The sequence below is a fragment of the Ambystoma mexicanum genome, chromosome 6p (assembly GCF_040938575.1).
Source record: "Ambystoma mexicanum isolate Mex_15411 chromosome 6p, UKY_AmexF1_1, whole genome shotgun sequence".
Classification (NCBI taxonomy): Eukaryota; Metazoa; Chordata; class Amphibia; order Caudata; family Ambystomatidae; genus Ambystoma; species Ambystoma mexicanum.
The window spans coordinates 1304257045-1304284218 of NC_090935.1; the positions used below are offsets into that span (position 1 = coordinate 1304257045).

At 48.8% G+C, this 27174-nt stretch overlaps 1 protein-coding gene across 4 annotated transcripts in view; it reads right to left on the reverse strand.

The window, feature by feature from the left end:
* DENND4C (DENN domain containing 4C) overlaps positions 1-27174 on the reverse strand; it is a 2555958-nt gene that overhangs the window by 576459 nt on the left and 1952325 nt on the right. For 3 of the 4 annotated variants that reach the window (XM_069625964.1, XM_069625962.1, XM_069625961.1), the window contains one exon: positions 19285-19425. In XM_069625964.1, coding sequence (XP_069482065.1) covers positions 19285-19425 — 141 coding nt within the window. The remainder of the gene's footprint in view (positions 1-19284; positions 19426-27174) is intronic. The other variant, XM_069625963.1, reaches the window with a different exon arrangement.

Genomic DNA, 27174 nt, shown 5'->3' on the forward strand with positions numbered 1-27174 from the left:
CAACCCTGATGGAAATACCCTGTCTCCTCCTGCGTGCTATCCTTCAAAGAGGGCAGCGAGGCATCATAATCAGCCCACAGGTGCCAGTGTGTCTCGAAAACACAGTGAAAATACTCGGAACAAACATTAAATTGCTTGAATGTTCTTCTTTGCGGCCCCCCTTCTCGAGCCCTGTAGTGTCCTGGAGAGCGAGTTGACCCCCAGGACTCAAATAGAAACTAGGAGATAGGAAGGCCTGCAATGTGGCTCTCCCCCCCACATGCAGCTTGCTAGCGAGAACAGAAGCATTCTGTTCTTTTCAACAAAGACTTATATCTGCAGCCTTACAAAATTGCAAACTGTTGCTAAAACAAATGTTTGAGGGGTCATACTCGTCACGATTGTCAATCATCGTGCTCAGTTCAAAGGAGATGTGCAAGGGGCGGTTTTTGATGCGACACTACTGATTGTAAGATGTTAGTTTTGTATATATTTAACTGATGTATGTGTCTCACTCTCTTGCGTCTCCCAAGGTCTGTTAGACACACATCGCGGGGCGTGAGACCAGTTGGCCAACTGAGACTATTTACTTTGCAATAAACTCTAGCTTTTGGGAATACAACCTCATGTCTGGCGTATCAGTTAGTGTGTGGTGACTGTGCCTTGTTTCCACGTTCGAGGGTCCCTCAGGGACCCCTTCGCCTCAATGGAAAGGAGTGCAAAAGTTCAAACGGAGGACCCATCAAAAACTTTAAGACCAGATTAAGATCCCAAACCGGCACCTGAAAAGGCGACGACGGGAACACATTTGTGAGTCCTTTAGTAGAAACGGCGTGATCAGGGGATTCTTAAAGTAAGAGCATTCTTCGGATGAGCGCTTATATATGGAGAGCGCTGCTAGGTAACCTTTAATCAGACCCTCCAGCTTATAGCAATTTTGCGATCCCGCAAAATGATGCGAAAACGGCCGTTTTGCGCAAAATAACGCGAAAACTGCCGTTTTGTGCAAAAACAGCATCTTTAAAAAAAAATAATAATCCTCAGGGTGCCAGGTTCTCAACTTTGTTTTTTTTTACACGAGAAATGAAAAGCGCTAACACATCTCATCACTTGCGCCCCAAAAAAGTGCAGCCCAATCCACAAGAGACACATGAATGGGCACATTTTATATGCGCGTCCATTCAGATAGCCTTTTTCACCTCCTTGATCAAATGAAGTGGCTTTTCTGCCAATTTAAAAGCGCATCCCTCATTTCCAAGCAATATGCACTTTTAAATGTGCAGAAATTGTAGGTAACCCTACGCGCACGGGATGTGGGGCTGCCACTGCATGACAGGGTCTTTCCTGACCCTGTCATGCATTTCTTTTAAGGTATGAGCCGCTGCTGTGTCGCTTGAATTTCTGTTCCTCAAACAGGTTAAAAGTGCATTTTTTGGGTCACATTTTACAGTGGCAGGCCCCTGGAGGGCCTGTCCCTGTGAAAGGCGCTGGGAGCTTGCAGAACACTGTCGGGACAGCAATTCTATTCAAGGTACTGCCCAAATCGATCTAATGGTACAGTTTGACCTATTTCTTCCAGTACTATTCGATCGATTTTTATAAATACCGAACATGTGTTGCGGGGGCGTCAACCGCTCCCCATGTTCAGTATTTATGGTCTAGAGTGGTTCACAAGTTTTTTCCCCTTTTCCCTCAAAATTGGAGGCGAGGACAGAAAAAAAAAAGAAAATAACGAAAAAGGGACCCTGCGGAGTCAGATCCAACCCGCGTTAGAGGGACGGATCTGGCACCGCAGGGGAAGCAGCAGCGACCAAGCAGTTAAGTAGGAGAGGGGGTGGGGTGGTTGTGAAAGGTACATTTTGGGTTGTTTGGCTGAAGTACAAATCAATCACATTTAAAAAAAAAAAAAATGGTTACACCATGAGAGTGAGGTAGAGTGATGGGCGAGATGTGAAGTGATAGGCAAGAAAGCAGAGGGAGAGCAGTGGGTCAGAGGAGGAAGCGCTGCACTAGAGAGCAGAGGAAGCAGTGATGCGGTGGGCCAGAAATCTGAGCGCGAGCAGAGGTACAGAAAGTAGAGGGAGCGTGTGGTCAGTGAGCCAGAAAGCAGAGAGGAAGAGGTTAGCCAGAAAGAGGCAGTGAGCTGCAGATTGGGAAAATGGATGTGGGAAGAGGGCGATAGAATGGGAAAAAGGATGCAAGATGCAGAAGCAGCACAAAAGAGTGAAGGACTGTATACTGCGGGAGGAATTGTAGGGTGTAAGGTGTGAGTTGGAAGTATGATTTGGAGTGTGGCAGGGGCTGGGCAGTGCAAATTGTGACTTGACAGTGTGACATAGCACTTGCGTATTTGTATGACAGAGTGAGAGGTTAAGGAATGCAAGTTGTGAGGGGGAGTTGGTGAGATGTGTGTTGGTGAGAGAGGTGTGTGGGTGTTTGGGGGATTGGAGAATATAGAAGGGGAATATTTTCAGCATTAAAACTGATAATGATCAATGTAGTTAATACTATTAAATAGGCATGCACATTAACCAAAAATGTACCCAAATCAAACACTGCTCTGCCAAGCCAGAGACATCTGGGACTCTTCCTATTAAATTAATTCAAAAGATACATAATAATGATACCCCGACTCTCTTGTAGCATTGCACTCTGCCTATTTCCTGCAATGTGGCAATCTTACACCCTCCAGTTAATACAAAATGTCCCACAAAAATGCAGCAATAAATAAAGGTTTGTGACGCAAAACTTGCCATTTCATTCCGCAAAATCCTGGAAGGTCTGTTTAATGGTCCCCACCTGAAGACTCCTGTGTGCTAAAGAAAACAAGGAGATAACCTCCCGAATTGAACACTGAAAAGGATTAACATTCTTCCCCCTGCACCAGTCGCAAAACTTACGCCAACGGTACAGGGACTTAGTTGCTGGATGCCTGGCCGAAGACAACACCTCCATTATATCATCTGGAAGGTCCCAATCCTTATATCTCAACCTTTCAGAAACCATGCGTGGAGGTTGAGAGTCTTGACCTCTGGATGGAGAACCTGACCTTCCTCTCGCGAGAGAAGATCCACTTGTTGGGGAAGATGAATGCAGGACAGATGGACATGTCTGGAAGGTCCGGGTACCACGCTCTCCTGGCCCAATCTGGAGCAATGAGGATCATGTGGGACCCGAACCTCCGTAAACACCTTAGAACTTGAGGAATGACGGGGATCGGTGGAAGCGCATGCAGAAGCGGGAGTGACCAATACACGACGCACGAGTCCCCTAGAGCTCCTCTCGCAGGTAATTCCCTTGAGCAGTACCCTTATCAGCAAACAGGTCCCAAAGGGCGAAGATCTCCTGAAGGACTTCCTGAACTATCTCCCACTCGTGGGAGACTGCGCTCTGCCTGCTCAGAGCATCCACCACCGTGTTCTCCTCTCCGGCTAGAAGCACCGCCACTAGGGAGATTTCCTCTTGAATTGGCCAGAACCAGAGCAGCATTGCCTCTCTGCACAGTGACCCTATACGTCCTCTTTTGTGGAGGTAATGCATGGCCACCGTGTTGTCTGTCATTATCAGGACATTCTTCCCCTGTACAGATGGCGGGAAAGTCTTCAGTGCAAGCCTGATTGCTCTCAGCTCCAAAAGATTGATGTGTAATTTAGACTCCGAAAGAGACCAACGACCGCTGATGGTCAGATCGTTGGTGTGAGCCCCCTACCCTGTGAGGGAAGCGTCCGTCACTACGGTTACTTCCGGCCACGGTTGCCAAAAAGGTTCTCCTTTCATGGGATTTCCTTTGCAGGCCCACCACAGAAGATCCTGTGAGACCCAGAACGGAATCTGAATGAGATCAGACATCTTGCCCGACAACTGAGACCACTGCGTCCTGAGAGCCCATTGAAGGGATCTCATTCTCAGCCGGGCCTCTGGCACCAGAAAAATGCAGGACGCCATGAGGCTGAGGAACCTGAAGAATTCGAAAGCCGGAAGACTGGGCATGTTGAAATTTGGTGACCATCTGGAGAAAGTGTTGAGCCCTCACCTTGGTTGGCGAGCACTTCACCAAGGAAGTGTCCAACACAGCTACAATGTACCAGAGCTGTTTGGAAGGTGTCATATACGACTTCTTGAAATTGAGGGAGAAGCCCAGTTTGTGAAGGGAGTGGCAGGTAATGCTGAGATGATCCAAGGCCTGTTCGGGAGAACGTACCCTTATCAGCCAATCGTCCAGGTAGGAGTAGACGCAAATCCCCTCTCCTGAGATGCGTTGCCACCACCACGAGCTTGAAGACGACCCTCAGGCAGAGGTCAACCCGAATGGCAGGACCCGAAAATGATAGTGCGATCCGCCAACTGCGAACTGCAGGTATTTGCTGTGCCTGAGATGGATCAGCACATGAAAATAAGCATCCTGCAAGTCCAATGACACCAACCAATCCTGAAGCTAGAGGGCCTGACGGATCTGAGAAAGAATGACCATCTTGAACTTGTCCTTCCTAAGGAACTTGTTCAAGCACCTTAAGTCCAAGATGGGTCTCAGCCCTCCGTCCTTTTTGGGAATCAAAAAATATGGGGAATACCAACCCTTGTTACTCTCCGCCACAGGCACTGGTTCTGTAGCGCCTTTCTCCATCCAGCAGGATCAATATTTCCTGCACAAGGTAGCGGATCTGGAATCTTCAAAGAGTGCTTTCCTGGTGGATTGTCGTGAGGCCCTCGAAGAAAAGGTAGGCAGTCGCCGTGGGCAATTGTTTCCAGAACCCACTCTTCTAGATGCTGAGACAACCTGCCCCCCTACCGGTGAAACGTGACTCAAGGCCTCAGAGCAGTTTTGAAGCGGCTGCTGCAGTGCCTGATGGCAAAGAGGCTGCAGCGTGAACGGCTTTGGCACCCCTACCTTGTCCACCATGAGGAAACCTACGTTGGCCCCTTTGACTGGCCATTCCTCTCGCCCTTCCTGCATATCCCTTACCCTCTACAACATTTATACTAAGCTTTTCTTTGACCAACTAGATAACCTTGGCATCCCCTAAACAAACTTCGCCTATGATATCCAAATACTCCTCAACCTAACTAGAAACTACTCCATTGACTCTTCCACCATCAACCATGTCAACAGCATCGAAAACTGGACGGACGAACATCACCTTCGTCTCAATGACAATAGAACTGAACTTCTTATTGTTGGGCCTCCACAACGTCTCAAAAACCTTGACCCTTCTGCTCCTCATTCATCATTGATGGCAATCCAATTCCAGTCTACAGCCACGTAAAAAAAGCCCCCAAGGTATATCTGGACAATGAACTAAACATGCACAAGCACATCAACTCCCTTTCATCTTCGGCCGCCTACACTACCAAGCTGATCAATCTCGGCAGAACATTCCTGTCTACAGATAACTGCTTCACACTTGCCAGGGTCATCATAGGCAGCAAAATGTATTATTGTAATGCTCTACTCTGCGGAACCACCAACAAAAACCTATCCAAACTCCAATTAGTTAAGAACGCCATACTCACAGCCGCCTGAGGCCTTAAACGCTCCGACCACATCTTGCAGCTCAGGCGCAACGCCCACTGGCTACCAATCAAAGCAAGGATCAAGTTCAAAATTCTGACAATTGCTCACTGATGCATCCACAATGCTGCTCCATCCTACCATCACCTTTCCAGAAAATCTCACATCTGCAGCCTACGCGCTGCCTCCTCTCTCTCGCTACACACACCTAGATTCAACATGAGAGCTGGAGGTTCCAGCTTCCCAGTCACAGCCCCTACCCAGTGGAACAACCTTCCCCCAGGCATCAGAAACAAACAGTCCTTCCCGGTCTTCCAAAAATTGATAAAAACTTGGCTTTTCAACAAATATGACTAGCTTATAACATTTATCTGGAACTGGATCGCTTACCTCATGCCGACTTGCCTCTTATTACTTGTTCATGTACTAGCCTTGTGATACCTTTGAGTTTGGGCGTTGCTAACAAATGAAATAAATAAAATAGGCGTGCCTCTCAGGGGGAACTGCATTGCTTAAAACCTCGGTAAGAAAACATTCCATCTTGCCTAATTTTCTGTGAAAAAACAATGTCTGGTAATTTAGAGCTTAGGAACAGACTACGCTTTTAACACAAAAAAGGTCACAGGCTGTTAGGCAGAATCCTGTGCAGTTCCCTTAGGGAGCACTACAGAAGATTAAGACTACAGTTATGAGCAATAAATCCCCTTTGGCATCAGTCCGTACCACGAAAATTTAGTTGGTAGCTGTGGCTAAGCAGTCAGACTTATCTCAAGAGTGAGATGAGCAGTATTCAGGGTTTACACAACAGGGCTATAGCCCTATGGTACAAGGAAACACTGAACAAAGCTTTGTATTAAAAAGAACATATATATTTATTTTACACACTTCTCAAGTCAAGTCAAACAACTTTATTCGGCCTGAAAAGGCCATCAAAGTACATCCTAAAAATACAGTGCTAAAATATAGTTACAATAGACAAGGCAAAAAGGAGGAGAGACAAGCCCAAGCAAGAGCAAAAGGTTGCACCCTAACTTGGGTGCTGCCCGACAGTACACTTGACCCGAAATCAGGAGCCACCGTCCCTTTGACCCTTCCGTCTCCCAAACTGCCTCGGGCCCAAGGCAGTCAGATTAGCCCCTGAAAGGGGGCTATTGCTTGGGGGATCACCCATGGGTCTCATACTAGCAGGAATGAGAGTAGAGCGGACCATGATACCAGATTCCCACGGGCGCCCTCGGCCATTACATCTTTCCAAAACCTCCCTTGCCAAAGCTGTGTCCCCAAAGACCACTCTAACAGTGTCAGTTTTGGCTGCATATTTGGACAATCTAGAGCACTCCAACAAATAGTCCATTGACACAAGCCCACACTGCCCTACAGCCCGTAGCCAGTGAAGACATTTATTCCGCAAGGCGTCCCTTGGTTCTCTTTTGTCCGTGGGTAATTTAGGAACTCCCTCGAGGAATACTGTGGAACTACTGTGGCCTTGGCAAATAAAGTGCCCAGGCGTAGACCTCCCCCGCCCGAGGATTGACATACCAGACCCCCTCCCCACAGAGCACATGTTACACTGGACTCTCCCCGCAGAATTCTGTATTGGCGGTGGCTCAATAGCTGTAATCCCATTGAGCTCCCTCCGAGGGGGTAGCACTGGGGAATGGACCCCCCCTGAATGGCTCCTTTTAGACTGGGGGTTCTTATCCACGGGGGCTGGGGACGGGCAGGGGTGCGAGGAATACGACCCTTGGTTGGAGATTAGGTTCGGACCCCCTGGCCCTATCCCGGCTGAGACCTCTCCTCTCCCCCCCCGCACTACCCTCCCACCTGACCCCAAGCACCTCCTTGGTCAGAACTAATAGGAGGTTTTTGATCTCCACCAACTCGGAGAGCAGGAGTTGGCACGGACAGCTAGGCAGGTCAGCACATGCAGTAGAAGAAAGGACTTGTGAACACTGGGCTCCAGTTGGGGGGGGGGAGGGTCAGGAGCCCGGAGATAGCTGATCCGTAAAGAAGGGCTGACCCCCATAGGGGCAGCAGGCGTGAGCACACTCCCATTGCAGGAAGGGGGGTTAGGTTTCACTCTCTTGCCCAAATCAGAGTTGCCCACCCCCCTTAGGGCAGAAGACAGAGGAGCAGAAGCAGACAGTGGATGGGCTTCAGGGAGAACAACTGTCGACTGCGGAATTGATAGAACAGGGTTCAGACCAGAGGGTGGGTGCGGAGGTTCCAGCGGTGGGGCCAATACAACGTGCCCTTTTGGCAGCTTTAAGATGCCCAAAGAGATCCTCTCACATCCAGTGGCTAGAGTGTCCAGAAGAACAGCAGTGGCTGCACAGTCAAGGCCCCTTCCAGGGGTTAAGAGGTTGACCGAGGGCACATTTTCACCCAAAAATTGGCTTAGCTGGGCAGGAATGGGTTGAGGAGATGAAACAAGACCCCATGAGGTCCCAGAGGAACGTAGAGGGGCTGTGGGGCTGTGGATACTTGGTAGAGGGGTGTGGGGCAACTTGTGTGTAGGGCCCCGACCACTGGGAGTAGTTGGTCGGGTAAGCCCTTCATTCACAAGTGGACTCCCAATGCAGACTTCAGTACCTTGCATGACCCCCCCACCCTCCAAGACTTCTCACCAAAATCCGTTTTCGGTGCTCCACAGGGGCCAAGGGGCCTTGTATGCTGGATAAAAGGGTGGATTTGGAGAGGTGGAGGGGGGTGAAGGGGGAAGAGAGATCCCCCTCTTCCATGGGACCACGGACTCCAGAGCTAGCACCCCCAAGGAGGCCGACCATCTTGTAATAAGGGATGTTTTGGGGGTCAAAATCCAGAATCCAAAAGAAATAGGGAATCTCACCTTACCCCTAACCCCCGAGCACGCAGTGCTAGGGACAGTCTGCTTCTGCGCCGATTCTTGTGCCAAATGTTGGGCCCAGATGCAAGGTGTGTGATGTTAGGTGCAAGGTGCTCCACACCGTCTGGGCGCAAACACCCAGACGGGAGCAAACACCCGCGCCCTTTCCTCCCGCGGGCTTCCACCCTCGCGGGCTATGGCGGCAGCTTTAGACCTGCAGGGGGTGGTGCCAAGCAGCAGACAGCCTCCTCAGCTCCAGGTCCTCGGAGCGAACACCAGCGCTCTTTCCTCCCGCGGGCTTCCACCCTCGCGGGCTATGGCGGCAGCTTTAGACCTGCAGGGGGTGGGGCCAAGCAGCAGACAGCCTCCTCAGCTCCAGGTCCTCGGAGCGAACACCCGCGCCCTTTCCTCCCGCGGGCTTCTAATTCAACACATTTATCACAGTTATTAAAGCAAGTTAAAATCAGTCAAGAAAAGTATACACATCTCCCTGGTTAAATTGTAGACAAGTTTGAGCAAGAGTGAAAACTGAGCAAACCGGCACAGTGAAAACCAAACACAAATGGCACTCTAGCAATTTCTCACAAGGGAGGGAAAGAACAAGTTATACAGGGATATACTCTTAGGCACCCTAGCAACACTTCCCAATAAGTTTGTGAACAAGTTTAGGCAAGGCAGTACTTTAGCATGTATGATACTTGGCACTACACAAGTTTAAAAAGTGGGAAGGAAAAGGTGGTTATAAGAGTTAGGTGCACCAACACAGTTCTAGTTGAGAAGCAATCTAGAGAAGGCAGTTATAACAGATTCAGCCAGAGTCAATAGGCCTGTGCCAGAGTCAGTGGTAAAGGGCAAAGAGCCCAGGAGCAAAATGTTCTTGTAGCTGCAGCCAAGTCTTTGTTAAACGATTCGAAAAGGTGGATGCAGAAGGTGGAAGACAATATAAGATGATAGGGCGGCCAACCCAACAGGTAGGTAAAGGATCTAAAACACCTTTAACACTACCAAACGAAAAGGGAGGCCTGGCGGAACAAAGTACCTTAAAATGTAGAAGATGCTCCTGCGGTGGCGGTTGTTCCTGATAGTTCCTGCAGTTTGCGAGATCCAGCAGAGGAAGAGAGACTCTCGTCGTGGAGGAAGGTGCCAAAGGATGAAACCAGCCGCGGTGCTGCCAAACGAAATAAAAAGGTACACTCCTTTAAATCGCAGTCCGGGTGGACGGTTGCCTGACTATCCGGTCTCCGAGTGCAGGGCACTGGTGATTCGACCAAGGCAGGTCCAGGAAGGCGACTGGCAAACTGGTTGGCCCCAGCAGCTCAAGGGAAGAAGGCTCTTGCAGATGAAGATCTTCTCTCGTCGTGTGGAGAAAAGTGGTGAGACGCTGCAGCAGGGCTTCACCGGTTTTTCAGTTGGTGCAGATGTCTTTGGCATCTCTCCTCTTCGGCTTCTTAGTTCCAGTAGCGACGTCTTGCTCTTCCAGTCCTCAGGACCCTGCTTTTATGCAAAAAGATCCCCATTCATACAGCCTAGCTGTCACTCACACAGTGGAGTGGTCATCATGGCGGAAGACCCCTCCAGCCTATCAGGGCAGAGTGCGACATGGGATTGCTGAGGCAACCCTTCCCAGGTGTCCTACTCCCCCTCCCACACAAAGGTTACACCCCAGACTCAGTGGCGCCGAAAGGAGGGCTTCTTGGCAGAAGCCCGCTAAAAAGGATGAATAAAGGATCCCCGACCTGGGTTAGGATCTTAGAGAAAGACACGAGAAAGAATGTATATAAAAGTTCTGGCAAATAAAACCTAACGGAGTAAAGTTAATATAAGAATAAACCGGCGGTATGGTAGAGGCTGTCAATAAATGTGGTAGCCTCGAACAATGGGAAAAACCCAAAATGAAATATTCGCAGTCGAATATTTTCGGTAGTAACCACTGCCACCAGCCAGAAACATTTGAGAGAGGGACTGTACGGTACCCTCTCGAAAATGAACATAAGGGAAAAACTATTAACCCTTGCCAGTACCTCCATAGTAAGATAGGTTGTACTGGTTTTGTTCATAAAGATTGACTAGTAAAGTCAATGGGGACTTCACATGCCCTGGGAGACAGTAGTCAGTCCCAGGGTATGGAGTCTTTGTTTGGGGGTCGCTACAACACCCTGTGTCACTGCCCGGAGGGTGCTGTGTAACACATGTGGATAAAGATTGTTTCTATGAGGGTGAGATATCCCCATAGACATTAAACAGAAAAAATAGCCTAGAACACACATAGCAAATATGCCTAAGAATGGGAAAAAGGGTCACACTCTTAGCAGGAGAAAAAAAACAAACCCTTCAAATGCAGCAAAGCTGCTGGGGGACTCTATAGGTAAGGGAAATTAGCCATAGAAGGAGAATTCTCCCAAACACAGGCATCCATGCAACGCAAATTACCTAGGTTGTTACTGAACTAGAAGAGCACCACATCTCTTGTGGGAATATCTCTGCTAAGGCTATAACAGGAAAAATAGGGAAGAACATTGCACACAAAGGCACCAATTCTGATAAATCAGAGGGGCTCAAGAGCACCACAAAACCAGAAATGAAGGATCCAACTTCTAAAATGGTCACCACCACAGCTGAACACAAATCTACCTAGAGCAGCCATGACCAGATCACTACATACCACAGACAAAACGCCTTGTGTAATAAAAAATGAACACTTCAGGGCACTGTCGAGTAGCCAAGCAAGATGGCCGCCTGATTGAGGAGCTCTGGCCCCACAATATCCTAAGATTTAATAACTCCTGCCATTTCCAACTACCGAACAAACTGCTACCAGCTGCGGCTAGAAATAAAAGGCATAGTATCTGTGGACTTAATTTGGCACCGATCCGTTGTGTGTGCGAGGAGTGGCTGAAACTGCGCTGTTGGCGAGTGCTGCACAGCACTGGAGGCCTATCGGCTTCCACTTGCACCCTGAGTGGGATCCCTTGGCGGACCGTGCTGGAGGTGGCGCCTGGAACCTTTTCCCCAGCGGGTGCCCTAAAGCGAAATATCTGGGGCTTCCCCAAAACTGTCCTGCGGGGGCTGGAGCGGACACGTGGCGTAGGGCGAATGCCCATGGATGTGGCAGTGTACTTCCTGATGGGGGAAGAGGAATGCGGAGCACGAGGCCACCGATCCTGGGGTACCGGCCATGATGTTGCTTGGGTGCGCATAGCCGAGGCACTGAAAGTCATGGAGGGCTCGGCTGGTGCTTGCCCTTGTTGCGGTGCTTCTACCAACTCGCAATAAAATAAGCACATTATTGACCTACCTGGACTCCCAGCTGCTCCAGGGGATACCAGAAGGATGTTGGGAGTGAACGCGACGAAGGTGCGCAAATCTGCCTGGACACACTCAAACAAGAATACTGTGGACGGCGGAGGTGCGGTCTATGGTGAGTGCCATGCCTTGGCTGCATACCACTGCCTATCTGCCACCCAATCCCAGATTGTACTACACGGGGGGCTTGGGCACTGAACTCTTGGTGCTGGCCTGAGTGGCACGGCAGCATCTCTGAAAACATCGATGAGCTTGGCCTCATATCCTGCAACGAACCCTACGCTACAAGGTGAGACACTTGTCAGCTGGTCCCATTAATGTATGGTGCTTGCGCACACACAGGCTGCCACCTGCGAACCACTGGGCAATAAGAGGACATATTTAAAGCAACTGGAGGCTGCCTCTGAACCGCCTAGCCCGCTGCATTGCCACCTGGATCTTGGAGGTGCATGCCCGCTGTATCGCGAGAGGGGCCTGTGGTGAGGTGGTGGCCTGATATCTCGCTGCACTGCGCAGTGAAGGAAATGGTGTGGAGGTGAGTGGAGCCTCGGCGTGTTATTGTCCTTTTGGCACGCTCTTGTGTCTGGCGCACATGAAGCTCCGAACATGGAGTGAGATCAGTGAACCTCTCGAGCAGTCATTGTTTGCGCGGACATTAGAGAGCCATGAAGGCTTTGCATAAAACGCTGGACACACGAAAAGGTGGGCTAAGTGATACACAAACACCTTAACCCTTGCATGGACCTCTGGAGTTGTGGATCAGGCATAGATACATTTCTGATGGGAATGCTGAAGTGGTCCCAGTGCCTGTACTAAACCATAAGGGGCGCTCTGGGGAGACTGCGTGCAGGGTCCTTGTGCTGATTCCTCCAGTGTCCGGTGGGTGTCACAGGTGACTGCGCTGGGGTGCGGGGCCGGGGGTGCGAGGGGCACGCCTAGAGGAGCCTGTGCTGGGCTGCCAACACTGGGCACAGATGTAGATGAAGTTCGAGGAAATACCCTGAGATTCTGGACCCTTACCCGGCTGTCCGGAGCTCTATACAGCAGTGACGAACCACTCCATTGTGCTTAGCGAAACATCCGCATCTGGCACGTGCAAACTGTGGACAGAGCCCATCTGACCCCCTTCCCCGCTACTATGACGTTAAAAAAGGCAGTTAGGTTGACCACCTACTGGTTGAAGACTGGTACATTGCCTCTATGAGCTAGGATCCTACAATAGAATAATTGGAGACCCACTGTCATCTTTTCTGGAATAGTGTGTCCTGCTGGAACTTTGCAGTGAAGCAACATGACGAAGGGCTCTGGAGCCAAGAAAAAAGGGCCTATGGATTCATACCCTAACACCCCTGCTAAAACCCCGGGACCTTCAGATCCTCCAGCCGATGCTAAACAGCCTTCAGCTTCTAACACCACCAGAGACGACTACCTGCTCACGGCGATGCAAAATGGCTTCATGGCAGGAAACCTGAAACTAGATAACATTGTTTCGACCACAGGATAGCTGAAGTCCAAACTAGAGAAGGAGGGTGCCCGTACTATGGAGGCGGAGACAAGGATTGGCGAGACGGAAGATGTCATTAACCATGGGTACACGAATTACACAATCTGGGGCTGACTGCTACAGGGCGGACATCAGACAAGTACCTGTTACGCTCACCTGGTCTCTGCAGGGGCGTTGGGGTACGGTTGGAGCCCTCCCTCCACTTGGCTCCCCTGTATCGGCTATTTTCCCCAGCTGCTGCGGAGTATGCTGTTCTGGATGCTGGTATTGCCCCTAGGAGAGGATGAGAGGCAATGAGAATGGCGAGGGTGTGTCGCGAATTCCCTCGACCCTTTTGTGCCAAAATATAGTACGCAAGAGTTTTCCCATGCAAGATGACCTGTTTTGTAATGCTGAGCTCTCCGTCCTGCTTCCTTCAGCAGGGTCGCATAGAGTCGACCTAGTTGCTTCACTGGCCCGAGGAAGTGGCGATCCAGACCGGCTGAGACCAATCCACTTGGAAGGTAAGTCTTGTTACGATTACTGTTTGTTTATTGTAATGGCTTTGGCAGTGAGTCTTTTGCCTTGATTGTGAAATAATAATCGTTGCAATGTCTCTTCTCTTCTCAATAGGTGTGAAAATGGTAGATCGGAATCGTGGAGTGGTTCCGGGGATGCTCTTGAGGATGGAGTTCTCAAATCAACAGGTAAGTTGGCCGTTATGATGGAGTCCTAAACTCAGGTGTAGAGCGGCCAAGAGTTTGTTATTTATAAATTTCTAACCTGTTATGTTATTTTTCCCTTGCAGGAGCGGACTGGCGGCGTGGAGCAGAGTCTGGATGCTCGAAGGCTGTTCCGCAGCCCCGGATGAAGATACCGCGAATATAAAGAAGAGGAGCTCCCGCGTAGCTGGACGTCCGGATCCGGTGAGGAAAGGCTCCGACTCCGATGGAACTAGGTAGGTGCGCGCACAGCGATGTAGAGGCTGTAATAAGGTAAGATGCGCCTTCCGCGATGGAATTGCAGGCTTCAGGTAAAATGGTCTTCAGAGGTGGAATAACAGGAACCAAAGCTGAGGAACACCGGTAAGCGTCACGCTGCAAAGCAGAATAACGCGAAGCGGGGGCAGGTGTGGTTGGGCTGGCCTTAAATAGGCTGGCTCTGGCCCCTCCCTTTTGTCCTGCCTTGTGGCTCCACCTTGCCCCTCCCAGGGATTCTTGCACATGCCTCCCAATGTTTTTCTATGGCCACGCCCGGCCCTAAAGCACGTGTTTTAGGCACAGAGTGTGCAAAGCACACTTTTCTATGAGCCCGTCGCCAGAGGCGCCAGGACTGGGTCCATTTGGGCCCCGAGGGTGAGGAAGTGTGTTCTATTTTTTATGGGTTCCATCGTCGAGCTGGGGGTGATGATGTGGGGCGGGGGGCCCGAAGTGTCAAGTTTGGGGATGGTGACACACAAGTAAGCCATAGATGTACAGGTTTCATAAGTTTTGTTTTGATATTGTTAAATACAATGTTGGAAAAAAGTGCAGACTGTTCCTAGACTACATGTTACAATCTTATCCTAGGTTTCGCCCATCCATGCATGGCCCCTAATTTGTCATAGTTAAGACCGAACAGATAATATTGCATTCATGTCATGGTATATCCGAGGGCTCAACCACCATATTAAGTCACGAAAGGTGAACCGCCAGGCCCCAAGGGTGGTGTGATGCTACAAGAGACGCATGCCCTAGGGGTTCTCAATGAAGGGTTTGCTGCGGCCTGGGAGCCACAGCGAGACTACACCAATTACTCATCTCAATCCTGTGGGGTAATGACGTCAATACATCGCTCTATCCATTTTCAAGAAACTAAACGCTGCATAGACCCACTAGGCAGATATGTTATTGCATGGTGTAAATTGGCAGGCATCACCACAACCTTAGTGAACACATATGGCCCAAATTTTGATGACCGTGAGTTCTATGGTCAGGTTTCGCACATCCCACTAGGGGGAGCCCACTCATGAATTATTTGGGAAGGGGACTTTAATCTAATATTAGACTGTGCTGGATAGATCCAGATCCACTCAACGGGAATTAACTAACGCAAACCGCACAGTATTGAAGATAATGCAACACCTAGATCTTAGACATATGGAGAGGCAGCAATTCTGATACACGTGAGAACACATACTATTCATCGGTCCACGACGCCCATTCACAAATCGATTACCTGCTGATACCTGCCGCTTTGATGGCATGGGTAAAAGAGAGCAGGATTCTCCCTCGCACAATTTCAGACCACACCTCTATCACAACGACGCTGAACTGGGATGGATAGGCCACCCGCACCCATACCCACCGATCCCCCCCCCTGTGGCACATGCCCCCCACAGGCCTGTCAGACCCGGTCTTTCTAGAGACGCTTCACAGTGGAGTGGTAAATTTTTCCAAAGAAATGAAGGAACAGTACAACACCATAGCACGGACTGGGAGGCCTTCAAAGTGTGGGTCAGAGGGGAGGTCATCTCTATTGCTTTGGGTGACGGATACTAGACGAGAGCAGGGCAGGGTAGAAACAGATCTTAAGAAGCTAGAAGTCAAATATGGTAACATACAAGACCGAGGCCTACCAGGTTATATTAAGGGTAATGTCTTGAAGTTCAGGGAATTGGCGGATAGGGAGGCCCATTTGCATTACTATCCCATTCGAGCACTGTGATACGGTGAGGCTGATAGACCGGGCCAGGTTCTTGCTAATGCGGTTAGATCCGAGAAAGGGGTGCAACATATCACAGGGATACAGGGTTCCTCCGGACTCACTCCTACTACCCCAAAGACGATAAATGATGAATTCCATAGGTTCTATGAATCTCTCCATTCAAGATCGGATAGCTGTTTGGCTGAACTGTTAATTAATCAGCCACTGACCCCTGAGGAGATTACTGATGCCATGTCACTTACGGTTGGCAAGGCGCCTGGTCCGGACGATTTGGGCATCGACTTCTACAAGGTGCTGCTGAAACCAAACAGACCCGCCACTGAAATGGGTTCATACAGGCCATTATCCCTGATCAATTCGGACAGACATTTTTGCTAAATTTCTGTCCTCACGGCTTCTCCCATACACAACAAAGCTGGTTCACCCGGATCAATCAGGTTTTATCCCCTGGCGATCAACTGCGAAGACTATTCAGTATTAATTCACAGCTCAGCCCGTGTGTGCAGGCAGTTGCTGCCTCATTGGATGCCGAGAAGGCTTTCGATTTGGTCTACTTGCAGTTTCTGTTCTCGGTGCTGCGTCGGATGGGATTGGGGGGCTTCTTTATTCAATGGGTCCGCTTGCCATATGCTTCTCCGGGGTCACACACTCTCCCGCATTTTTGCTTGGGCGTGACACGAAGCAGGGCTGCCCGTTGTCCCCTTAACTATTTGGACTCACTATAGAGCCCCTTGCTTGCATAATGCAACTCAAGCACATACACTGTGGCTTGCATATAGCTGGCCCGCCACAAATAACCTCTCTCTACGTCAACCATGTGCTGCTGTATATACGTAATCCAGCTTCAAATCTGGCCCCGATATTGGACGAGGTTAGCAAGTTCTCCACCTGTTCAGGATATTGTTCCAACAAATCTGAGTCAGAGCTATTCGTGCTCAACAATATCTCTACTGCCCTGCCAGACCTGGCTGGATTCTGATGGGTCCCAGACAAATTTAAATAGTGGTTTCATGCACACATCGCTCCCTACTGGCTGAAACTTTGGGGGAAAAGTTGAGTCTCTGGGCCAGGCTTCCAATTTCCCTATATGGAAGGCTCTCCTTATTAAAAATGATTGTGGTCTGCAAATTGCTGTATCACTACACTAATATTCAGGTTTGGCCGGTCCGCGTGTTTTTTGATAGACTACGATCATTGGCAATATGCTCTACATGGGGCACTGGAACCGCGTGGATGCAACGGGAGGGTATGACCAGGACATATGAGCAGGGTGGCCTACAGGCCCCAGATTTTTAACTGTATTACGAGGCATCACCAGCAAAATGTGCCAGTCACTGGGACTCTCCAAAAGAACGGGCGATAGACACAGCCCTAGAGAAGTACAGCGCCAGACCATCGAGTTTGAGTACTATTGTCCTTGTCAACCAACACGTGGACACATGCACATCCGACCCGGTCCACACAACTGTGAACGCATGGGCCAGAATATTCAAGAGGCTAGGTGCCTCTCCCCCCTACTTTGGTGCACCCCGGCTCTGGAATTGCCCGGGACTCCCCCCAACATATGATAAGGACATACAGAGAGGGTGGGACCCCGAGGGAACACTGACACTGCATGATCTTTTCCCTGATGGCTCCTTTGTATCTCACACAGATTTTCTGGAAAACTGGATAATAATTCAATTAAATAATTACAATATTACAGGATGAGAGCAGTGGCCAGGAGGTGCTGGCCATCATTCCCTGCAGAGCCCAACAAATGTGAAATTCTAGGGACTGTGGTTGCTGGTGCAAATCCCAAAGGGCTGGCATCCAGGCTGTATAGGAAATGTCAGGGTGCTCAGGTTCTAGCTCAAAATGTCAAGGAAAGGTGGGAGGCAGATCTAAACAGGTTAGTGGACGATTCTCAGTGGCTCCGCTGGTGTCGCTTAACCGAAGAGGTATCTCTTAATGCTAGACACAGGCTGATACAATTCAAGATACTTAATAGGCTGCATTCTACCCCTGCAAAAATAGCCAGGTTCGCTCCCGCGGCTGATGGCCGTTGTTTCAAATGTGCCACTGACGTGGCCGATTCTTATATGTACTGGAGCTGCCCACGGGTGGTGCAGTTCTGGCAGCTGTTTGCAAATTGTTTGTATGAGATTACAGATGTCCCTCCCACTCTTATACCCCCAAATACTTGTTTGGAGACATAGGAAAGGTATCTGTTAAAATACGTCGCCTTTTCAATCTTGGATGTTGGGTCGCCAAAAAACGTATACTGTATCATTGGAAATCGAAGGTTGTCCCGGATATCAAAATGTGGATTAAAGAAATGACCTACGCTAATGAGAGGGAGGAGGGCTAGGTTTTCCTGGTGACACCAATTTGCAGGCCTAAGGACATATGGGAGCCTTTCCGAGAATACATGCAGAAGCAGAAATCAACCCAGTAAATGTGTCATGACTTCAGGTTAAAAACAATGTATGTTAAGCCTAATAGTTTCTGATTATATGTCTACAACCATGCTCAAAGTTGATGGTAATATACTGTAGTGTGAATGTGTTTGAGGATAAATGTCTTGCACTAAACTAAATCAACTTTAGAAAATGTTTTTTTCAAAAAAGAACACTTTGAAGAAAGATCTAGTCGCAGACAAAGATTGCCTAAACTCTGTAAAACATTAATAGCTCCTCAAATGGCCTCTTACGTTTATCACACAGAAAGGTATTCAAACACTGTGGCACTGTCTATCTGATGTATTTTTAATAAACCATTTTTCAGTATAGCCTAGAAATCAGACTGATCTATCACTTTGAAATTAAGGTTAGCCTTAATCAAATTACAGGTAGCCGTCTTGGTTCTATGCCCCACAGCCTCTCCACAGTCTATCTTCTAAAGCTCTTAACAAAATACAGGTTCCTCTAGGTTCATATGAATGCACATATACCAACACCTCTCCTCATTTAAAGTATTTGATCTAAACTAATTATTCACTGCAAATTTGAACTTCATGCAGAAATACACGCCTCAAAATATGTCGTCAAAATTAGACACTTTGTGGGTCTCAAGAGGTGTGCACTGGGAGAACCCATCAGAATTTCATGTGGGCATTTTGTGTTTTACTTAAATTAAACCTTACCATGTTAAGTAGCTTGAATTAACCTAGTGGGCATTAACTAATTCAATTGTTTTGCCTTCAGTTTGTGAGCAACTGTCCACTGGTTATTCTCTTACTCTATAAGGAAAGAGTAGTACATTCTTTCTCACTCATGAAATCGGTCAGGTTTATTCACTCCAGTTTAGGAGCACCGTTAAAGGGCAAAAGCAAATCCACCCACTCATTTCAAGACAGGCATGCACCTTGGATGGATGGACGGACAACAGACCCCTGCATTGATCATCTAATGTCCCCCAATACACAGCCACCACATATGACCATACTCGCAACCTTATCACTGCTCACATAGAACACACCTCCACTGCTCTTTCTGCCAGTGCTATCAAAAATACCAGAAGGAGCTTTCACAATGCTGCAGCCCCAAGCAGCAGAGTCTGGAGAATTCTGGGCTGCTGGACTCAAGGGTGGCTTCTCGGAGGAATCTTCAGCACATATACCTGCAAAAAAAGCTGTATGTTATTCAACATACATATTAAACATCTTAACTTTTGCCAAAATAAGCTACATACCTTAAAAGTTCCAATATTTGTTATGGATAGTTCTGTATTTTATCCTGCTTACAACTTGATCACAAACCCTCTTACCAGCACAATCCCGCTTTCCTGTGCAGACACGTCAAAAAGACATCTCAGCTCACTTTGTAGGACTCAATAGATACTAGGCATTTTCCAGGACCATGAAATCAGAATCAACAGACTAACTACAAAAGAAAAAACGTATTTATGAGAGTCTGGATAGAAGATTTCTGAATTCATGGGCTCTCTGCACACACCTGCATTTCTTAATCCTATTTCATAGGCCTAAGAATGATGAGGCCAAGTAAAGGCCTCCACACGCTAGTCAGAACAGGCTCCCTTCCAATGGGCGAGATTTGAGTTGTGCTGTCCAATTATTGTTCCCCCTACTATGAGGGCATGTGGTATGCCAATATACATCTATGGAGGGTGCAGGTGCAAATCGGGTGCATTACCCACTCCAGCCTAGAAGGTGCACGATTCCCCTTTTGAGGCAGTCTGCAAAGGCTGTCAGAGAGATGTCACAAACTCTTCCACATTCTTGCAGTCTCATTGTACTCATGGGGAACAACCAGTAAAAGAGTTGGAATCTTATGTCAAGTTTCTGGAGACTAATGACAGTTTACATTCAGCAGGGAACAAGAGTCCACATTGACTACTACTCCTGACAGACTCCCAAAATTCCTCTTCCAATCAAACTCTATTGGACCAACTTCAAAGAAGTTAAAAATGCAGGATTGTTTAATGGATTACTTCAAAGTATTTCTTTGACATCAGATGCTTGTGGAAATGACAGCATGAGTTTCATTTCCTTCTCTCAAGAGAGGTGCAACTTTCAATGAGGACACAAAGAGCCTGATTCACAGAACGATTTCCTATGGCATTGCACCATTATAGAACACTTCCATGAATCAGGCCCAAAATATACTCAAAGGAATCTCTGATTCAAGCACCATGTTGGCCCCCAACTGGAACAGGAGGATCTGTAAAGGGCATCATAGGCTTACCTTGTTATGTGTTTCTGAAAACCAGAACCAACCTTAGCCACCTGTTTATCTGCTCTCCCACCCCCAAAGAGCATGCTCTAACCAAGACCTTTTTCTTGGTGGCAAAATGCTCAACCCTATTTCAGCAGAAAGGGGACAGTAAATCAGGGAGCATGCCAGGGAAATGTAGAGGTCTGGGAGCAAAAGGCTGAGAAAGAAAAAAATAAATCAACCATGCAGATGTACGAGCATGACTTTTAGACCAAGTACAATCAAACCTGCAGTCCAATGAATAATGGAGGGGACCGGGGGAGGACTCTGGTTGCAGTTCAGTTGTGTTGCAGATTTTCAGACAAGAGGAAATCCAGTGCTCAACCCTCAAATAGGGGTCATGGGCAATAAAGGAGTTTCTGGTTAAAGTAGCGGTATCAAGCATTCTATAGACAAAAAAGTGGAATATACATGGCTAGGCCTTCTTATAATCTCAATTAAACGGTGACGAGCGTTGGTGGAAGAATGCTTTTAGTTAGTATTTCTTTTGTGTTGAATAGAAAACAACCATATACGTTACATATATAGAGCATGACGTGTCCGAGGCATAATCCTTATTGCTGGTAGCTGGCAAACTGATAAACATTCCCCTGCACTGGCCTGTCCATAGAATGAAACAATTATTCCCAGAGTACTCCAGCTATACGCAGGTGAAAGGGTATCGGGCTATAATTTCCCCATACATAATGTCGCCAGTAAAAGGGGCATGAACTAGGCTTTAACATGTCATTCAGGGTTACGTTCACTTTATGTGCTCCAATTGTATACAAGTAAGACCTGTTTGAGACACTAAAGAATAATACAGTTATTCAAAGGCCAGTCTCATCCTTTGCATCTTTCTTTAGCGTTACAATGGATTTTCAGAATCAAATCTGGGGTGGATTCTGAGAGGCCAACCTAATGAACAGGAAAGACATTGCTGTCTAGCCAAGTCCAATCAAGGAAGAGTAGCAGACCAGTTAGGCGGAGACTCAAGAGAGGTCAGAGAGGGATCCAGGCAAACAGAGATATACACGCGCACACACACACAAAAAGTTCCATTCAGAAGAGTACACAAATATACAATGTGTTAGGCCTTTGAGATACAATCTAAGCAATGAAAAATATAGGTAAGTATTATCACACAACTACTATAAAATACATATTTATTTATTGAACATTTGTATGGCGCCTATACAGCAGAAAGTGTTTCCAGGCACCACAAGACTAAGAGAGAAGGATACAGAGGAGGATAAAACAACAAACGGTCCTACTAGGCCTTTTGACATTCGGATCGTGCAAGTGCAGAAACAGGAAGTGCAGGGGGTGGTGGTGGAGGAACAGGACGAGGCGTGGGGCTGGGGGAATGCAGTAGAGAAGGGGAGCAAGGCAAAGCCGGAGCAAGGCAAAGGGGAGAGAGGGGCTGGGTAAGTGCTAGAGAGGTCTGGGGGGCAAGGGCTAGATGAGGCCTGTAGGGCAAATGCTATGGGGGGTGCGGGATGGGGTGCGGGTCAGGCAGTGTGAGGAGTGGGGGGGACCAGACTCAGTCTAATCAGGGAAGGGTGCCTAAAGGCAAGTGCAGTGTGCTGAGGCAGAGTGGTTGAGGGGGCGCTGATTCCTGTGAGGCTCAGAAGGGACCAGGCACCCAGGCACATAAGCAGAGGGGCATTAGCAAGGAAGGGGGAGAGGGAAGGAGGAGGAGAAGAGGAAGGTGAAGAGAGGGTCCCAGGAATGCCCCTCCTCACCCCTATGAACATGACGGCCTGCAGAGTCAAGAACGCCCAAAGTCACTCACTATTCTGACAACCCCCAAGTGCACCACTGACGGACATATGGAGAGAGGTATTCTCTCAGACAGCCATTCCAACCTTATCCAGTGATGTCTTTATGGAGACAGGTGACTCAACAGTGATCATGGATCTAAACACCATAATAGACTGCATTGACTAAATGCAGAGAAACCACTGTGCTGACGTCCTTACTGACTGCGTTAGTCATGAAGTACAATTGAAACCATGCACAGCTTACACAAACACACACTCGTATACACGAAAAACATGCTTACACAGTTCTGTAGATAGAGGACAAATACATACTGTCAAAGCTTTTATTTTCCTCATTAGCCAAGTGCGCAACGCTAAACGCAAGGCAACAAAGAGATCCAGAGCAAGCTTACAGATACTTAATGACAAAATATGGAAGTAGAGGAGTATATAAGAAGCCTGGTAGGACCACGTACGACTAACCTATAGGAAACATAGAATAATGTGTGTGTAGAAATCATATTACAAGTCTAATGAAAATCACGGAAGGCTTCAAGCTGCAGGACACCAGATGAGGGAGGCAGACCCAGGCTGCACAAAGCGAGAAGGCCAAGCTCACAGCCAAGGTCAGTGATAAACAAGCACATTCCAAACTTCAAAACGACAAAGGGGCCAGCTGCAGAAAAACAGAATAAATCCTCATAATTACAGACCCAGAGACCTCGATTTTGTGGTCCACAACCACATGATGCGGCCGAGCTAGACAATGGCTATTCACCCGCAATGGGAAGACAAACACTTCTCAGCAACCCAGAGGAGAAGTGAAACAAGATAACATTTACAACGTGGAGCGCCCTTTCATAGGCAAAGGTTGTGTTGCTACCAGATACACTGGTACACCATAGTCATTTCACATCACCTTGAAGAGGTGCGCAGAGGGCCGAGAACTGAACTGGGTCCCAGGCCTGTGGAGACCGGTTCTAACCAATCGGGACAGAAATCCAGGGGTGGATGGCAGAGGGCAAGGGCCAATGGTTAGTCTGCGACCCTGCAACAATGTAACAGATAGTCCCTTGGGGACGGGGAAGGTCAGCCACCTGACATGGAAGGGCCAGTAGAATTAGACATATCCTGACCCTCTATAGGGTCTACCACTCCGGGCGCCCAATAGAAGTGAGTGATCGGTTTTTTGGGGGAGGGCCCAGGTGATGACGCAATCTTGCATCAAAACGGGGAGACGTGTCTTGCGGAATTGAAACTTCTGGAGAATTGGCATTATAATCCCTGCCGGTTTTTGTAATAAACGACAGTTCTAACTTGCCCTTGGCTGAGTCCTCCTATTATTCTGGGCAAAGGGTTGTTGGGCCCTTGGAGGTGGACTGGTACGCTTGTAGCAATCCCCAGACCTCTGGCACACCGGCGTCCTCACCAACAAAGGTCTTGAGAAGCTTCCGGAACTTCAGGAGATTCGGCACGAGTCTGAGAGGGTCAGGGAGCCATTCCAGAGTGAGGCTCCTGCCGATGAAAGAGATCTACCCCCCCGGGGTTGGCTGGAGGCCATGCTCGTCAGCGGCAACTGTTGTATTCAGTGGGCTACACTTGTTAATAGGGAACTTGGCTCAAACGATGTCCTCCTTTTATCCAGGATTTGGACTGGAGTCGCCACCAGGTCGACCAATGGTAAGGATCAGCACCCTTCAAACCGGAAAGGGCTGTTCAATCATGGACAGCCACTGGCCACACATTCTGCCCAACAACAGACACTGACTCATGTGGACTGGGTCCAGAGAAACCGAGCCATGACATCTAGCCCAACACGGAGACAGTCACTTTGCCCGGGAAAGCAGAGGCTTTGCCTAGGAAAGGGCTTTCCTATATGGTAATTCCAGCCAAAATACAAAAAGGTCAAAGCACAGGCGAAAAAAGCTTGTGGCATGATAATTTTAGAGTATATAGTACTCTTTATGGCATTATGCAGTAAAATGCAGGAGCAAAAAGTTGAAAATACGGTAGAAAAATATCCGCTACCACTAGCACATCCTGGACACATTGTAATTGTAACAACAAAGTTACAAAAGCAAAGCTTATAAGAATGCAAATTATCCCAATCGCACTTCACTTTAAGGTGATGTGTGCCGCTTTCAAAATGTAAGAAATCTGCTAAGCAAGACACTCTCCTAGTATTGATGGTCTTGGGGACCAATCAGTTTCCCCGTAAGAGTGAGCAAAAAGCAAAGGAAGTAAGGTGGAGTATCTTACCTGCCTCCAAAAAGATAGGTTACAAGGCTAACAAAAGCAAAAAAATTAGGATGCCCTATACAAGTCTATGGGAAGAAAGCAGCAAAAAGAAAATCCTGCCTAACAATCAGCAAAGGAAGGAGGACTCAAAACAAACTTTCTGGAAGGGGTCACATTTGGGAATCATTACAACACATTTGCAACATTCAGTGAGGACACCAATGCAATTTTCAAGATGGTCAGACTAAAATAAAATATTGTCAGACTCCATCTCTGGTGAGAGTTGCCGTACCTTTTGATTTCTCATTGTTTAACAACCGTTTTCTTGACAAAAAGACCTGTTTCGGGACACAGCTGATGTACCATCACCTGTGCTACCTTAGAGTTCTCACAGTTGGGCTCTCCCAAAGACATGTCCGCACGAGAGCCTCCCCACACAGCGAGTAGCTACTCATTTGGTTGTTGTAAAACATTAACTTGGGGATGCCACAGATGACTCTACTTTGCTACAACGTTGTTACTTTGATGTGAAAGAAACCGCACAAAGCCACATATATTCATGAATTTTGCCTTCCTCGGAAGAGCGAGGACAGGAGAAACCAAAACCAGATCTAGATGCATACTTGGATAAGGCCTCGAAATCCTGAGCAGAATTCACATATTGACTGATTTGCCTGGTACATATCCACTGAAAATTTGAATGTGTTGGCCAACAGTGACTGAGTGGCTATCAAATGTTTGAATGGGTGTGCCCTCCTGACTGGAAGCTGAGTTTGCACTCTGCTTGCAATTTTCCTATTTAACCAAGGAGTCAGCTCCATACTCTTACGTCCTGTCCCCTGTTCCCTTTCCTCCATAATGCATGGGCGTCCCTCCCATGACGGAACCTTTTTCACCAGATAAACCTTCCTCCCCTTTAAATTTAGAGGCGCACAGGGGTGCAGCCCTGGGAGCATGCGCTACCCTGACTCCGCCCACCGGCGCTACTCCTCAGTCCCTGTTTCTGCATCGACAGGAACGGGCCGATTTGACCAGCGCTCCTGGGTTTGGCCCTGCCATGTAATTCCATGCGCTCTTCCCCGGATTCTTGTCCTATCTTTTTGTCTTTGTCATTCAGGTACTTGGTCCTCTGGCGTCATGCTCCTCCCCGGCACATGTCGACTTCAGCAGGATCATGTATGACCCCCACACTCTTTGGCTTCACTGCCTTGGCCCTGACCACGGCTGGGAAGGTGGTGCCGCGTGCAACACACTGACTCCACGTGCACTGAAGAAAAGGCCAGCTAGGTGGAGGGAGCGCTTCGATGGGTCGCCTCCAGAGGACGTGAAGAAATTGGTCAAACAGCGATCGAGGCCGAAAGGAGGGCCACTATTTTCCATTGCACCCCGTAAGGGCGAATCCTTCCCGAGGAAACGCCCATGTGGGAGGAACCTCTGGGGTTCTTGTACCAGCACGCACAGCGAGGCTAGTCTAGCTATCGGCCTCGCAGCCAAGGGGTCATCAGATCCTTCCGGAATCAGTGCTGAAGGACTGCAAGGTTCTTTTACCGGGTGTACACCCAAGGGGCAAAGGCCTGGTACCAGCTCTATGTCCGAGGGGGCGCCTGCACGCAGCACTACTTGCGACAATGCCAAGGGCAAACCCCTTCCAGGACTAGACCTGAGGTGCCCGGAAGGCCACATGTTCCACCACCAAGAGTCTTGGAGGAGGCAGGGCCCAGGGATCCATGCACCACGACTTTGGCACGTGGCTCGACAAAATGGGCGCCGGCCAGACAACATGGCCGCTCATCCGATGCCACTCCTAGGAACAGAGCAGGCGGTTGAACGAGTTTCAAGGTGGGACTGGTGTCAACCAGGTAAGTGGCCTACAGTTTATCCATCAGCAGCGGAGGGCAGGTTCCCCCTGAAACCTAGACAGAGTGTGCACCGGCCCCAGCAGTCCCCAGCCACTCCGTCAATATCTCCTGCCTCCTCTTCTGCTTCCGAAGACAGGTTCTTTGAAAGGTTCCTGGCGCTGATGCTAACTCCCCAGATGGGGCCATCTTCCAGGATGCTGTCAGGGACTTGCTCCTTCCGGTCACTCCACCAGCACCCATAGTCATTCCTCCCATGGCTCCGGCACCTCAGGCCCCAGCGCAGCCCCAGCTGCCCCGGTCAGCTCCTTCGATTCCGGCTCCCCTGCCTCCCACAGCACAGGCGGTTCCGCACCAGCCTCCACAACAGCCTCTGTCCCCGGTCTCCACACCTCAGCCCACGGCGCCCAGCACCCCTCCACCCGCTCCAGACCAGACGGACACACTGATGGACACGGACGAGGACGACCCTGACACGCAGTTGTCAGCAAAGGCCTTCCACGACATGCTTACAGGTCTGACAGAATATTTGGGCCTTCCTCAAACTGAAGAAGGGTAGCACAAGGAGGGGGCCTTGGCAGAAGTCCTCACCCTAAGCCCCCCTACCAAGAAGGGTATCCCGATGCAGAAGGACGTTGTGGCACTGGCCAAGAAGGGGTGGCTCAAGCCATACTCAGCCCAACTTGTCAATCTGCATCTCAATGCCAAGCATAGACAGATGGAGGGGGATACACTCTTGTGGTCGGGGCACCCTCAACCACACTCTTCGGTGATCGCTGCGGTGCCACTCTACTCTAA